This window comes from Lagopus leucura, unplaced genomic scaffold (genome assembly GCF_019238085.1).
Source record: "Lagopus leucura isolate 7727_CA_CO unplaced genomic scaffold, USGS_WTPT01 Super-Scaffold_100047, whole genome shotgun sequence".
NCBI lineage: Eukaryota > Metazoa > Chordata > Aves > Galliformes > Phasianidae > Lagopus > Lagopus leucura.
Window position 1 is genome coordinate 5,460 of NW_024962293.1, and position 15,086 is coordinate 20,545.

Consider the following 15,086-nt stretch of genomic DNA (forward strand, 5'->3'; position numbering starts at 1 on the left):
CACGGCAGCCCCATCCTGGTGGAGCAGCAGGCTCTGCAGGCTTTGGGTCGTGCTGTGGGACAGCTCTCAGTGCCGGCTTTTAACCCCCCTGGGGGCTGCACTGGGGATCAGCGCCGTGAGGTGCTGTGGGATGCCGGGTTGCCCGGTTCCCCCTGGATCCACATCAGTCACTCTGCCTGGTGCTGGCACTGCGGATGCACTCTGGTGAGCCCAGATGGTCAGTGCTGTGCTGCTCTGAGAGGGGGGTGGCTCCTCTGGGGACTGTGAAGGGATGGGTGACACCAGTTCACCCCCCCGTCCTATCCTGCAGGCGATGGCAATCCCAAGGAGAGCAGTCCCTTCATCAACAGCACAGACCTGGAGAAGGGAAAAGAGTACGATGGCAAGAACATGGCCCTCTTCGAGGTAGGGCATGCAGGCGGCTGGGCCAGGGCCATATGGGACCTGGGGAGGGGGCCGTGGGGACAAGGACACTGCAGAGCCCATGCAGGATCTCCCACTGCAGGGCCAGCAGTGGTCACGGGCCAGGGGCGTGCAGCCTGCAGAATACAGCACTGCACAGCGGTTGTTCTGCTGTGAGCAGTGCAGTGCCGTCCTCCAGGTGCCGGGCAGGGCTGGTGTGGGACCTCAGCTCTCGGGTGCTGCTCTTTGCAGGAGGAGATGGACACCAGCCCGATGGTCTCATCGCTGCTGAGCGGGTTGGCCAACTACACCAACCTGCCGCAGGGCAGCCGGGAGCATGAGGAAGCTGAGAACAATGATGGGGGCAAGAAGAAGCCAGTGCAGGTGAGAGGTTGCGGGGCAGTCACTGCTCCTTCCTCCCATCCCCTTCAGCCCAAGCTGTGCCCTGTCTCAGGGCACCAGGTACCTGCAGGCACTGCTGCTCTGATGTCCCTCTCTGCTCCAGTCCCCATGAGAGCTGTACAGCAGCGGGACCACTGTCCCCCTGCCCGCTCTCACCCGACTGCAAAGTGTGCAGGGTGCTCATGGCTGAGCCGCCCCCTGTCCCTCTGGCCAGCAGCAGTGTGTACGAATGAGAGATGCACACTGAGCTCTGATGGCTCTTTGCTTCCTCCACAGGCTCCACGGATGGGCACCTTCATGGGCGTCTACCTGCCCTGCCTGCAGAACATCTTTGGGGTCATCCTGTTCCTGCGCCTCACCTGGGTGGTGGGGATCGCTGGCATCATGGAATCTTTCTGCATGGTCTTCCTTTGCTGCTCCTGTGTGAGTGTCTCCAACCCCCACCCCTCAGCCTCATCCTGGGGGCTCCTCCTGGGCCAGGAGTGTCTGCCCCCCTGCATGCTGTGCTTTGTGCCCTCTGCCAACACTCACTGCTGCTCAGCAAGCTCAGGTGCTCCTGCTCCACTTAGCAAGGAGAAACCACCCAGCTTCCCGGAGGAACTGGGAGTGGAGCAGTGTTCAAACCGTGACCCAGATTGCACCTGGGTGTGGGTGGGATGTGGTGTTGGTGCCCACTGCCTGAGACCCCTGTGCCTGGGAGCCGGCTGCCCTGCTGGGTCATTGCCCTGCAGCATGGGTAGGAGGGATGTGGGTGGGCAGAGACCCCATTGCCCGTGTACCCTCTGAGCTGCTCAGCCCCCACAGACAGCATCGCAGTGTCCCAGCCCAGTGCCATGTCCCAGTCTTCCTGTCCCAACCCTGTGACAAGTCCTGGTGCTGCCCCATGGCCTCTGCTCTCTGGTCCCTCTCCTGTCCTATGCCTGAGCTGGGATGAGACTCTGCCCGATGCTGACACTGTGTTTCCTCCTGCAGACGATGCTGACAGCTATTTCCATGAGTGCAATTGCCACCAACGGCGTGGTGCCAGGTAGACCTGAAGCTGTGCCTGTGTGTACTTGGGGCGTGGGGAGCTGGCTCCTTGGGAGTGGGCTCCTGCCAGGTTTTGTGCCCCAAATGTGCTGTGCCAGACCCTGGGCTGCCCCGTGCCGTGCAGGGGATGGCAGCTGTCACTGCCAGCCGTGTCCCGGCCCTCTGCCACCAGCCCTGAGAGGGTTCTCCGGGGGTGAGCACGGAGCTGGAGCCTCCACCCCATCCCCAGAGCTGTGAGGTGCAGATGGCAGCGGGAGCCGTCAGACACAGCTCCTCCTGCCAGACTGGGGCGGCCGCGGGGGATCCGCTTCCCCGAACAGAGCCGGGCGAGGAGCAGGGGGAGGATGGGTGCCGGGGTGCGGGAGCCTGCTGCTGGGGGCTGAGCACTGCGGTGCCCGGGGCTGCCCCCTGAGCATCTGTTCAGCTCCACAGAGCCGGAGCAGTGCCTTCCCCGCCGCTCCCGGGGCTCAGCACAGTGCTGGCAACCCGGTGCACGGTGTAATTAATGCTATTTATCATCCTGCCGCCGGCCGCGGGGCCATCGATCGCTGCCGCCTGTCTCTAAGGGCTCCCCTGGGAGGAAGGAGCAGGGCATGGCCCGTGTCCCTGGGGCTGCAGTGCCTGTGTGGCTTCGCAGGGGACAGGTGTCCCTGTGGCCGTCATGCCCAGCTGCCCGGCTCTTGGGAACAGCTCTGCCAGCTCAGCTGTGTGAGGCTTGGGATGGCTGAGCTGCTGCCGGCTGGAGCAGGGTGCTGGGGGTCCTGACCCCATTCGGGGCACTGGGAGGAGCAGGGGTGCCTACTGGGGGCTGTCTGGGACCAACCTTTGCTCTCTCCAACAGCGGGCGGCTCCTACTACATGATCTCACGCTCCCTGGGCCCTGAGTTTGGTGGGGCTGTGGGGCTGTGCTTCTACCTGGGCACCACCTTTGCCGGTGCCATGTACATCCTGGGCACCATCGAGATCCTGCTGGTGAGTGCTTTGCCCACGTGGTGCTGAGGGCTTGTGTCGTGGCCTGACTGCTCTGCCCTCGCCTGCTGGGGGGGCACGGATGTGTGGCAGGGACCAGGAGTGCTGCCTTCAGCGAGCAGTGATTGCACATCTTTCCTCCAGGCCTACATCTTCCCCGCCATGGCCATCTTCAAGGCAGAGGATGCCAGCGGGGAGGCGGCTGCGATGCTCAACAACATGCGCGTCTATGGCACCTGCGTGCTGACCTGCATGGCTACCGTGGTGTTCGTGGGGGTCAAATACGTCAATAAGTTTGCGCTGGTCTTCCTGGGCTGCGTCATCCTCTCCATCCTCGCCATCTACGCCGGTGTCATCAAGTCGGCCTTCGACCCACCGAGCTTCCCGTGAGTACGGCGTGCCATGGGATGGGGGCTGGGCTGAGGATGTGCTGCTGATGTCTGTACCCCCCTGCCAGGATCTGCCTGCTGGGCAACAGGACCCTCTCACGGCACGGCTTTGACCTCTGCACCAAGGTGGTGGTGGAGGGCAATGAAACAGTGGGCTCCAAGCTCTGGGAGCTCTTCTGCACCTCCCGCTTCCTCAACGCCACCTGTGATGAGTATTTCACCATGAACAATGTGACTGAGATTGAGGGCATCCCTGGAGCTGCCAGCGGCCTCATCCAAGGTGGGTGCGTGATGGGGATGGAGGCATGAGCAGAGCCATGGCGGCTCTGCTGGGCTGGCAGAGGGTTGGTGTGCAGAGAGCGGCATGGAGCAGAAAGCCGGTCCTGATATAGCACTGATGAGGAGTGTGGTGAGCCCTGCCTGGGGCTGCTCTGCCCTCGGGTGCACCAGGCGGCAGGAATGGCTGCACTGCGGGACTCGGTCGGTGCTGTGGCCATGTGAGCCACAGCTGGTGCAAACCCGACAGCTCTGAGTGATGCTCAAAGGCTGGGGAGGAATAAATCCTCCCTTTGTTTCCTCTCAGCCATTGGAAGGCAGGATATCGATCTGAGGTTTAGCGAGGAGTAATCGCCCCTTGGGGGTACTGTGCTGCTGCTACTGCTGGAGCACAGGCATTGGAGCAGGAGCTGCTCTGCAGCCAGGCTGGGAGGGCAGCCAGGGCACAGAGCACCTCGGCAGCATGGGGAGAAGCTGCTGCTGACCTGCTTTCTGGAGCTGCTGGTGCATTTCCCAGGTGCTCACATTCCTCGGCTGAGTACTGCTGGAGGTCGATGCTCTGTGCCACACTTGGGGTGTTGGTGCTCAAAGCTACAGCTCTTGGGGCTGCAGCTGCCAGGCCTAGGGACCAAGGGAACACAGTGGTTGTCCTGGATGCTTGGGGGCTGCTGGAGGCTTTCTGTGCTGCAGGGGCAGGGCAGGGGCAGGCTGCAGCCCTGTCTCCAGCTCTGTCTGCGGGCAATGCCTTTCCCAGCAGGATGGGCTGCAGTGGCAGCGGGGGCTGCCAGCCCCAGCTGTTACCTGGGGATGTCTGGGGGACGTGGGCAAGGAGCACAGCATAGGGTGGCAGCCCCAGTGTGATGCTGTGGTGATGCTGCCTGCCCCTGCCCAACAGTGCTGGCTGCTTTCTGCTGCTCCAGTTTCTCGCTGCAATCTGTGACCAAGGCAGCACGCACAGGGACGTTAAGCCTGTTACATCAGCCCCATGCTTATAATCCCATCAAAAACATTATCAAGTTACTTTGACACGATCCACTTTCCTTAAACCTGTGTTGATCAGTATTAATTATATTACCCTCTTAATTATTTGCTCCGGGAATCCCACATCAGCTGCTCCAGTATCTTACAGGGACAGTGCCAGCAGTGGGACACACCTGCTCTGGTCACCCACCCACCCCTGAGGCCTGCATGTTTCTGAGGTCCATCAGGGGCTGGGGCTGCTCGCCTTCTGGATGCCAGCAGCGCTGTGTCTGCGTGGCACAGTGGGGATGGGATGATGCCAGGCACTTCTGTGGTGCAGGGCTCAAGGAGGTGGCTGTGGGTGCAGGCTGTGCTCCGGACATGTCCTCACAGCAGCCGTGCCTCTTCACAGAGAACCTCTGGAGCTCCTACCTGACCAAGGGTGTGATCGTGGAGAAGAGGGGGCTGCCCTCTGTCAGCCCCCCGGACACCCCTGTGGACATGGACCAGCCTTACGTCTTCAGTGACATGACCTCCTACTTCACTCTGCTCGTGGGCATCTACTTCCCCTCTGTCACAGGTGGGTGCTGCCGCTCACACGTGCTGCTGTGCCTCTCCCACGGAGCCCACGTGCGCTGCCGCCGGCCCGGCGCTGTGCGGAGGTGGATCACAGCCCGTCCTCCCACACAGCTCCGGTGCCTCGCTGTGTGCTGACGTGCCGTGGCGCCGGTATTTATAGCTCCCCGGGGAGGAGGAGCCCTCCCCTGCCCCAGTCCCGCTGCGGAGCCCTGTGGGACCCCCGTGGGATGCGGGAGCTCAGCCGGAGCCCTGCAGGCTGGTCCCATCTCAGCACTCGCTGCTGGGTCTGGTGGTGCTGGATTTGGGGCTGATGGCCCTGAGGGTGCGCCCCTGTGCCCTCCGTGTGCTGCCCCTTGTACCCTCCTGCCTGGCACTTGCTGACGGCATGGTGTGATGGTGCATGGATTTGTGTCGTGTCAGTAATGTAGGCTGAGCCACAGGTAGCTGCGTCCCCGCTGTGGGACCTGCTGTGCACACAGCAGCTGAGCTCACGGGGATGCACGGCAGGGCTGTGCCGGATCCATGGCACCAGAGGATCAGAGCATGAAGGTCAGAAAAGACCATGTCTTGTCCCAGCCATGACCAGACCCTGCAGCCACTGCCACCTTGCTAGAGTTCATTAAGGGCTGATTAAACAAGTCAGACAGTGGGTTTTGCACCTAATCCTATAGTAGCCTCAGCCTGCAGGTCAAGTAGGAAAGTGCTGATGGGATGTGAGGTGGGCGGGGGTCCCTGTGCCTGTCTGGGTCCTGGCACAGCCGAGCTTGGTCAGTTCTACCAGCAGGGTTGTGGCTCTGCTACCACATTATGGCCCTCTGTCCCCAGGCATCATGGCTGGCTCCAATCGCTCTGGGGACCTGCGGGATGCACAGAAGTCCATCCCCACAGGCACCATCCTGGCCATTGCCACCACCTCTGCAGTCTGTATCCTTCAGGGCTCGGTCGGGTGATTGGGTGAGGATGGGCAGGTGGGCCGGCAGGGCAGGAAGAGAGGTCTGCTGGGGTCTGGTGGGACAGATGGGTTCCAGAGCTGGGCAGGGCGGTGTGGGGCTCTGCACCTTGCAGGCTGTCCTTGACCGCCCCACAGACATCAGCTCCGTCGTGCTCTTTGGGGCATGCATCGAAGGCGTTGTTCTGCGTGACAAGTGAGTGCCACTGGGCTGTGTGGGGCAGGTGTGGGGCAAGCTGGGCTGTGGGAAGGGCTGGGGACAGAGACAGCTGTGGGGAACGCAGCAGGATGCTGCAGCTGGAACCACTGGAGTAACATGGTGGTGTTCTGGGTCTGGTGGGGACGGCGTGCCCACAGGGAGGATGCCTGGCTGTGCACCAGGGCAGATGCAGAGCTCACAACAGACTCTGGGGGCTCATGGGTGCCCCTTCCCCCCACTGCTGGTCCCTGCGGCTCGGGCTGTGCGCAGCTCTTGTTTGTCAACAGGCAGCGCCACGTATGTAGGGCAGCCCAGCTTGCTGCGTGGCAGTGACACTTCTGGGTCGCCAGCACCAACAGAAACTGGATCCGAGCCACACGCGGCCTTCATTGGCCCAGTCCTGTCAGAGGGGGTGGGAAGCCCCTGCCCCACGTCCCCCTGCTCCCCAGGCCATACAGATTAGGGCCGGGCTGGCCGCATGCTGCCCGTGGCCGTGGGTGATACCCGTGCCCTGCAGGTTTGGTGAAGCCGTCAATGGGAACCTGGTGGTGGGCACCCTGGCGTGGCCGTCCCCGTGGGTCATCGTTATCGGCTCCTTCTTCTCCACATGCGGGGCCGGGTTGCAGAGCCTCACCGGCGCCCCGCGCCTCCTGCAAGCCATCTCCAGGGACGGGATCGTGCCTTTCCTCAGGGTGAGCGGCCCCCAGCCCTCGCAGTGCCCCCGGCAGCCACGGGGCGGGCACCGGGGCTGCGGTGGGTTCGTCCGCGACCTGTCGGTGGGAGGAGAGTGTCGGGAAAGGTCAGGATCCCCCTCCCCCAGCTTCTGCCGCTTAATGTTTTATCTGCTCTCCGAAGACGCGTTCTCACAACTGCGTCTCTCCAAATCCGAACCGACAGCTCCCCCCGGGGAAGAGCAGGCTAATTTTAACCGCGCGCCTCCGCCCTGCCAGCCACATTCCGAGCGCTCGCACGAGGACCGCAGCCTGCGCCCTGCCATGCTCCCGGACGCGCGGCCCCCACCCCACGCCCGGACCCTGCCCCTGGGTACCCCTGGGAGACGGGGGTCTGTGTGCCAAAGCGGCCAGGCTGGGGGGCTCTGATGGCTGCTCCCCAGCACCGTGGCTGTGAATGCAGCAGCTGGGCTGTGTTTGCCCCCAACTCCAGGCACGGGGCCAATCGGCAGTGTGAAGCGCATGGAGCTGCTGCCGCGTCCTTAACGCCCCTCTCCTCCCCCACTCCAGGTCTTTGGCCATGGCAAAGCCAACGGGGAGCCCACCTGGGCTCTGCTGCTCACCGCCTGCATCTGCGAGATTGGGATCCTGATCGCATCCCTGGACGAGGTGGCTCCCATCCTGTCCATGTAGGCAGCACCTTTTGTGTGGCGGTGGCTGGGCGGGTGCCTCTGGGGGGGTTGGAGCCTCACATTGCTCCGCACGGGGCCGTGCTGTGTCACACTCACGGCGCCATGCTCAGCTGCTCCCCTCTGCAGGTTCTTCCTCATGTGCTACATGTTTGTCAACCTGGCCTGTGCCGTGCAGACGCTGCTGCGGACGCCCAACTGGCGGCCCCGATTCCGCTACTACCACTGGTGAGCAGTGGGTGGTGCAGGGCCTGGGGCTGCAGGGCTGCGGGGTGCTGATGTGGTGCCTTGTGCAGGACCCTCTCCTTCCTGGGTATGAGCCTGTGCCTGGCACTGATGTTCATCTGCTCCTGGTACTACGCGCTGGTCGCCATGCTGATTGCTGGCCTCATCTACAAGTACATCGAATACCGCGGGTAAGGGCCTGGCAGGGGCTGCAGGGCTGGGCGTCCCCACATCCCCTTGGTGCTGTAGGTGCCAGGGGCCCACGGCTGCTCTCTGTCACCGGGGCTCCCAGCGGCCGGAGCTGTGGACATCCTGTGATGTTCTGCTGTGTGCCGCAGGGCGGAGAAGGAATGGGGTGATGGGATCCGGGGGCTGTCGCTGAGTGCCGCCCGCTACGCACTGCTGCGGCTGGAGGAGGCCCCCCCCCACACCAAGAACTGGAGGTGAGGCCGCGGGTTGGGGGGAGCGGGAGCCATCAGGGCGGCGGGCGCTGACTGCAGGACCTTCCTTTCAGGCCCCAGCTGCTGGTTCTGGTCCGTGTGGATCAGGAGCAGAACGTGGTGCACCCACAGCTCCTGTCCTTCACTTCACAGCTCAAAGCAGGCAAGGGCCTCACCATTGTGGCCTCTGTGCTGGAAGGGACCTTCCTGGACAACCACCCACAGGCGCAGAGAGCCGAGGAGGTGAGAGCTTCCCATGCCCTCCCAGCTGCTGTGCCCCAGGGTGCATCCAGCCCTGCTGCAGGGTTGCTGGGAGCGCGCTGCACAGTGCGGGCAGTGGGACCTGCGGGACCCCCACTCCCCTCCCCAGAGCACCAGGGATGCCAGGTACCAGCAGGGCACGGGTCTGGCTCCTGGCTGGTGCTGCACAGCACAGCACGGTGCCAGCAAGGGGCCGCAGTGCTGCCAGGCTGTGCAGCCCCTCTGCTGAGCACCCCACACTCCTCACAGCCCCCACAGTGCAGGCAGGGGAAGGTGGAGCAGGAACCTTCCCAACTGGAGCGAGATTCCCCTCGCACCTCGCGCCAGCCAGGCAGCACGTTAATGAGATTAAGCCCTCAGAAGCAAACAGTTTCTCTCCCATGCAGACATGTTATAATTTCTCTGAGTAAATAACTCTAATTGCTGCTCTGCCGCCCGTCAGAGCCCTGGCACGGGGACTCCCTCTGCTCGGCACGGCACAGAGCCACGCGCCGGTGCTGCTCACAGCCGGGCCTCCCCCATCCCCATCCCACGCTGCCGTCCTGCTGCAGGGCTCTGCACCCCATGATCCACACCCCACAGGCTCTGCTCCCTGCACCCCACCCATCTGCTGGCTGCCCCGGCCCGTTGGGTGCTGTCTGCAGCAGGTGCTGTGCAGGGCCACATCCCATGCACGATCCCTGATGCCTTCTCTCCCGCTGCCAGTCCATCCGCCGCCTGATGGAAGCGGAGAAGGTGAAGGGCTTCTGCCAGGTGGTGATCTCCTCCAACCTGCGGGACGGCATGTCACACCTCATCCAGTCCAGTGGGCTGGGCGGGCTGCAGCACAACACGGTGCTGGTGGGCTGGCCCCGCAGCTGGCGCCAGAAGGAGGACCACCAGACCTGGAGGAACTTCATCGGTAGGGCTTTGCAAGCTGGATGGCTGCCACAGGGTGCTGACGTGAGCAGTGCTGGCTGATGCGGCCCTTTCCCTCCAGAGCTGGTGCGGGAGACCACGGCTGGGCACCTGGCCTTGCTGGTGGCCAAGAACGTGGCCATGTTCCCGGGCAACCAGGAGCGCTTCTCGGAGGGCCACATCGATGTCTGGTGGATCGTGCACGACGGAGGGATGCTCATGCTGCTGCCCTTCCTCCTGCGGCACCACAAGGTACTGTGCCCCCAGGTGGGCAGGAGCTGGGGCTGGGGCAGCCTTCACCACACGGTGCCCACAGCTCCCTCCTTTCCCCCTCACAGGTCTGGCGCAAGTGCAAGATGCGTATCTTCACGGTGGCTCAGATGGATGACAACAGCATCCAGATGAAGAAGGACCTGACGACATTCCTGTACCACCTGCGCATCACGGCGGAGGTGGAGGTGGTGGAGATGGTGAGCACTGGGCTGGGGCCGTTCCCGGGAGTTCTGCATACAGGGGATCCAGACATGGAGGCACAGTGGGATGTGCAGGGCCAGGATGGGGTGTGCTGCAGGCTGGGCCCCGCAGCTCATCCCGCTCCTCTGTCCCACAGCAAGAGAGCGACATCTCAGCCTACACCTACGAGAAGACGCTGGTGATGGAGCAGCGCTCGCAGATCCTCAAGCAAATGCACCTCACCAAGAACGAGCGGGAGAGGGAGGTGAGGAACAGCCCCACAGCCGGCCTTGCTGTGTGCCCCCATGCTGCCCCGCTGTGCACTGACCCCACCCCACACAGATCCAGAGCATCACGGATGAGTCCCGCGGCTCCATCCGGCGCAAGAACCCAGCCAACACGCGCCTGCGCCTGAACGTCCCCGAGGAGCAGGTGGGCGACGGCGAGGAGAAGCCCGAGGAAGAGGTGAGGTACCGCGTGTTGTGTCCTGCTGGGGACGGCGGGGTTGGGGTCACCGGCTGCTACGGCCCCTGCCCACCATGCCTCTGCTCTGCCACAGGTCCAGCTCATCCACGACAAAAACGCCACCACCTTCTCCAGCAGCTCCCAGTCCCCAGCTGAAGAGGCAGAGTCGGGCCCTGAGAAGGTGCATCTCACCTGGACCAAGGAGAAGTCCGTGGCCGAGAAGAACAAGAGCAAGAGCCCTGTCAGCCCCGAGGGCATCAAGGACTTCTTCAACATGAAGCCGTACGGCCCCACATGCTGCTGCTGTGTCACCGTGTCCCTCCTTGCTCTGAGCAGGGGCCTGCAGCCGGGTCCCTGCACACCCACCTGACAGCGGGGAGGGTGGGAGGTGGGGGGGTCCCTGTGCAGAGTGGCGGTTGGGTGCTGGGGCACACTGGGTGCACGCCTGGCACTCACCTCTTCTCTCTCTCTTTTTTCCCCCACCCCGCTGTGATCCTGGCAGGGAGTGGGAGAACCTGTAAGTATATTGCTTTGGGAGCGGGGGGGTGGGAGGGTGGCACTCGTGGGCCCCATGGGCAAAGGCAGTTCCTTGCACCCATTGGTGGTTGCTTGTGGCATTGATGCCAGTGAGGTTTGCTGTGCCACAGCCCGGCTCCAGCCCTGCCCTTTGCTCCCTGTGGTCCCATGTGCATCCCTGCGCCCAGCCCCCACCCACGTGTGCTGTCTCCCCAGGAACCAGTCAAACGTGCGGAGGATGCACACGGCTGTGAAGCTTAACGAGGTGATTGTGAAGAAGTCCCAGAAGGCCAAGCTGGTCCTGCTCAACATGCCAGGGCCACCCCGCAACCGGAAAGGGGATGAAAACTGTATCCTTCCTACTGCTCTGGGGGTGGGCTGAGAGTCCCTCCTCAGGGTCTGCGGGGCTGGGGGCTTCCTTGCAGGCATGGCAGGGCACTGCCCAGTGTTCAGCCTGGATACCCCCTGCAGCTCCTGCCCCACAGTCTGCCTGGCTGAGACTGATGGCGTTATGGTCACTCCAGCCGTGATGCGGGGCTGTGGGTTCTGCGGGCTCCTTGTTTCCACCCCTCGTTCCTCCTTGACGGCCGCACAGACATGGAGTTCCTGGAGGTGCTGACAGAGCGCCTGGACCGAGTGCTGCTGGTGCGTGGCGGGGGCCGGGAGGTCATCACCATCTACTCCTGAAACACGGCGTGAGAAAGGTTTGTCCGCACCCCGAGAGCCCCACCACCCCGCACCGAGCTCCTGGAGGGAGGAGAGAAGCCCGATGGCAGCCGGTGCACAGAACCTTCACCTGCCTTCAGCCGTGCCCCTGACCTCTCCATTCGAACTGCAGCACCAGATCTTCCGGGAGCATCCAGCACCTGAGCAGCTGTTCCTCATTGCAACGTCACAGCACTGCTGTCTTTGTTTATATATAAATATATACAGTGTTCTGCGGACTGAGCATCAGAGCCCAGCGCTGCCCCCGCAGCCCCCGGCCGGGCAGGAGCCCACTGCGTCCCAATGGGCCCCAGGCCCCACTGCCGCCCCACAGAGCTTGGCTGGGCACCGCTGCCTGATGCTCGCACCGCACAGAGGTGCTGGGAGAAGAGAGAGGCCACCAGCATGCTTTCCTCGCCAGATGCTCCTCTCCCCACCTCCGTCAGCACCCGACGACCCTGGAAAGGACCGTGCTGGGCCCGGACAGACCCAACCGCCCATCTGGAGGCTGTGGGCCACGCTCACCGAGAGGCAGTTGTGATGGTTTGGAGGGGGTGAGGGTGGGGGGCAGCCGAGTGGGGCGGGATGCTGGAGAGCAGCGGTGCCACTGCAGCCCCGGCCGGGTTGGGTGGAGCTGTGTGTCCCCTTCCCGCTGGCCCCAACCCCCTCTGTCCAGGCATTGCTCTGTGCTCGTGCCGCAGCTGCTGCCCGGAGCTGCGGTGCCCGGAGCAGAGCAGAGGTCCCACCGGTGTGCAGTGTCAGCCTGAGCTGCCCCGGGGCTGTGGGACTGTGGATGCTGCTAACCCCAGGCACCGCCGGCTCTGGGCCTGGCACAGAAGCTCCACGGCCATGCTGGGAGCATTGGGGGCTGTGTGGACCCCACTTTGGCCGACCGTCGGTCCCGGCAGCCCCATACCCCGCTGTGCACTGGGGCTTTTATCCCTGGCCCCAGGCACAGGTGCTGCCACGGGGTCCGGAACACTCAGCTCTGGGTGGTTCTCAGTATATGCAATGTGTCCGATCGGCCCCGGCCCCACTGCAGCGCCTGTGTCAGGCCCTGGGGTGTGGGATGGCAGCGGGGACCCCTCTGTCCTATTTCTGGGCAGCACCCGGCCCCGTTCCAGTCCCCCCATCCCACCATGGCCCCAGAGCTGCCCCCCAAACAGCCCTGAGCCCGGCAGCGGTCGCAGGGCCGCCCCCCTCTCCCCAGCAGCAATTCTCATTCAGAGAAACTGAGGAGCTCTCAACAAATGTGAACGGTTCCAGGAACCGTGCAGGAAGCGGCGCCGAGGGCCCATGTACATAGTGTACATAATACAGTACGTGTATTTTTAAAGTGATCATATTTATGTTAATAGAACCAGATGAAGTCTATATATAGAGATCTATATCTATACTGAGAGATGCAGGGCTCTGCTAGCACCGGGCTGTGGGGACGGAGGTGTGATGGCCGCCCCTGCACAGGGTCCAGGGAAGGGCCAGGTCAGGGGCTCGTGCTCTTCTCAATTCAGCTTCTTAAAAGTTTTCAGGGAAAAGAAATTACTGGACTTTTCTGAACTCGTTTCACAGCAGATTTGAGCTTCCACTCCAAGTGCAGCCCGCTAAGAGTTGCCCTCTCCCGGCAGTGCTATGGCTGCTCTGTGCCCCGTGCACAGTGCTGCTCCCCTGCCCTCGCACAGAACAGCTCCTTGCCCTCTTCCTCTGCAGAGCTCCTCTACTCCTCCAGTTCCAGGCCAAAGCTATATGAGGCTGCTTAGATAGCAAACAAGTGGTTTGTGGGCTTTTTTTGGCTTTTCTTGGCTTGCTTTCTTTTTGTTGGTTCTTTTTTTTTTGGCTTTAAGACTCCTTGGACACACTCCCGGACCAAACCCAAGCCCCAGCTGCACCTCTGTGCCTGTCAGTACCCTGCTCCTACATCTGCACCACTCCCAAAGTGCCTCCATCTCTCCAGCAGCAGCCCCGGCCGCAGGCAGCACTCAGCCATGGCAGCTCAGCAATCTGCACAGGTGCATCGGGGCTGTCACAGACCGCTGCGATGAATGGATAGATGACAGATAGCAGCTTGAGCCAGAAGAGCAGCCCCGTGTGCCCAGCGTTAGGGGATGGGGAGGCCGGGTTTAGCTTAGGGTTCAGCTCTGCCCCTACACACCGCCACACACAGCTTCTGTGCTGTTTGCAGCCTCCCAGGATGATGTGAAGCACTCGGGCAAGGAGGGGCTGTGCACACCCACCTGCCCGCTCATCTCACTGCACCGTGCTTGCTCGGCCTGCAATGCTTCCAGCTGCTCCCTCCCTCTGCGCAAGGTGCTTCGCTCCATGCAGTCTCCCTCTGCCCTCAGCCCAGCTTTGCCTTGCAGCCTCAGCCTGCTCCTACATGGAGCAGAGGGCCTGACCTCAGCAGCAGCACCAGGGCATGGCAGATGCCTTCCTTGGGCAGCAGGGATAGATCTCTGCTGCACAGGCATGAAGCCAGGCCGGGGCACGCTGCTCTGCGGGCAGGTCAGCTCCATCGCTTCCCAGCAGCACCAACCAGCACCGCATTCACAGCCCCGACTCCTTCAGGGAGCAGAAAGGCAAAAAAGCATCCCGCCATCCTCGCCCTGCAGCAGGAGCAGGGCACAGCTGCAGGCACAGCCGCCTCCATACCCCTGCCAGGCAGCACCCGGCTGCAGCAGGACAGGCGCTGGCTTCCCAGCGAGATCGCGCTCACCTTCGGTCTGGAGAGGGCCAGTTGTAGCAGACAGCACTGCATGTTAGTTTACAAACCCAGCCCTGCACGTTTGGCCCCTGTGAGTGTTGAGTTTCCCCAAGGAGCATCCTTCCACTGGTCGCTGTGGTGAAGGCAGCGTCCTCCTGCAGCAGGAACGCGAGCTCCCAGCTGCCCCACGTGCAGCAGCTTCAGCTCTTGGGGTCCCACATCCCCAACCTGCTGCCAGGGCCGGGGGGTGCAGTGAGGCGAGGAGGGGTCAGGCCCCTGCCAGGGCTGCAGGATGGGAAAGGCACAAGGAGCGGCAGGTCTGAAAGTTGCTGGTTACACCACTTTCCGTGCTACATGTGCAATATATTTGTTATGAATGTTATCACCGGGTCATTCATCCGATAACCCTTTAATCACCGTAGCTAGATGTTCTGCGTCCATCCAAGTGACTTTTATTCAAGTGCAATACTTCAATAGACATGTAGTGACCGAGTATGCTTTGTTTTAGAAATATCTGTGTGCAGAGCAATGCAATTCAGTTTAAAACCTTGTAAATAAAACAGGTTGCAAACAAACAAACAAAAAATCAAACAAAAAGAAAAAAAAAAAAAAAAAGAATATTAGGTTTGCATTTAATTTCTGTGACTGTTTCAGTATTATTGTGCATTAGGCCGCCTCAGTACAGACCCTGTGTTCCCCGTGCAGATATTAATGGAGGAGAGGCTCCTCAGCTGTTGAATGCTCCCTGTTAATGCTTTACTGCTTTACCTGTATTCATTTTTCTAGACTCCTGTCTGCACAAAATGCAATAAATGATTTTATTACACCCTTCACTACTTGCCTGGGAAGCTCTCATTAGCTCGCAGGGCGTCACCGTGCCCTCGGCCTCCCGGTTCACTAACGCAGCTCTCG

At 62.2% G+C, this 15,086-nt stretch overlaps 1 protein-coding gene across 1 annotated transcript; it reads left to right on the plus strand.

Annotated features, from left to right (window-relative positions):
* Positions 1-271: 271 nt before the first annotated feature.
* SLC12A5 (solute carrier family 12 member 5) lies at positions 272-14,747 on the plus strand. The gene is given in 27 exon segments (XM_042884968.1): positions 272-292; positions 295-405; positions 655-786; positions 1,081-1,227; positions 1,777-1,831; positions 2,675-2,805; positions 2,947-3,188; positions 3,260-3,471; positions 4,840-5,007; positions 5,832-5,930; positions 6,094-6,151; positions 6,672-6,846; positions 7,396-7,514; positions 7,644-7,742; positions 7,811-7,930; positions 8,078-8,182; positions 8,254-8,422; positions 9,146-9,341; positions 9,420-9,589; positions 9,676-9,807; positions 9,948-10,055; positions 10,133-10,255; positions 10,350-10,537; positions 10,758-10,772; positions 10,988-11,121; positions 11,367-11,475; positions 11,610-14,747. Coding segments are annotated over 26 exon segments (3,321 nt in total). The 3' UTR covers positions 11,459-11,475; positions 11,610-14,747.
* Positions 14,748-15,086: the final 339 nt, after the last annotated feature.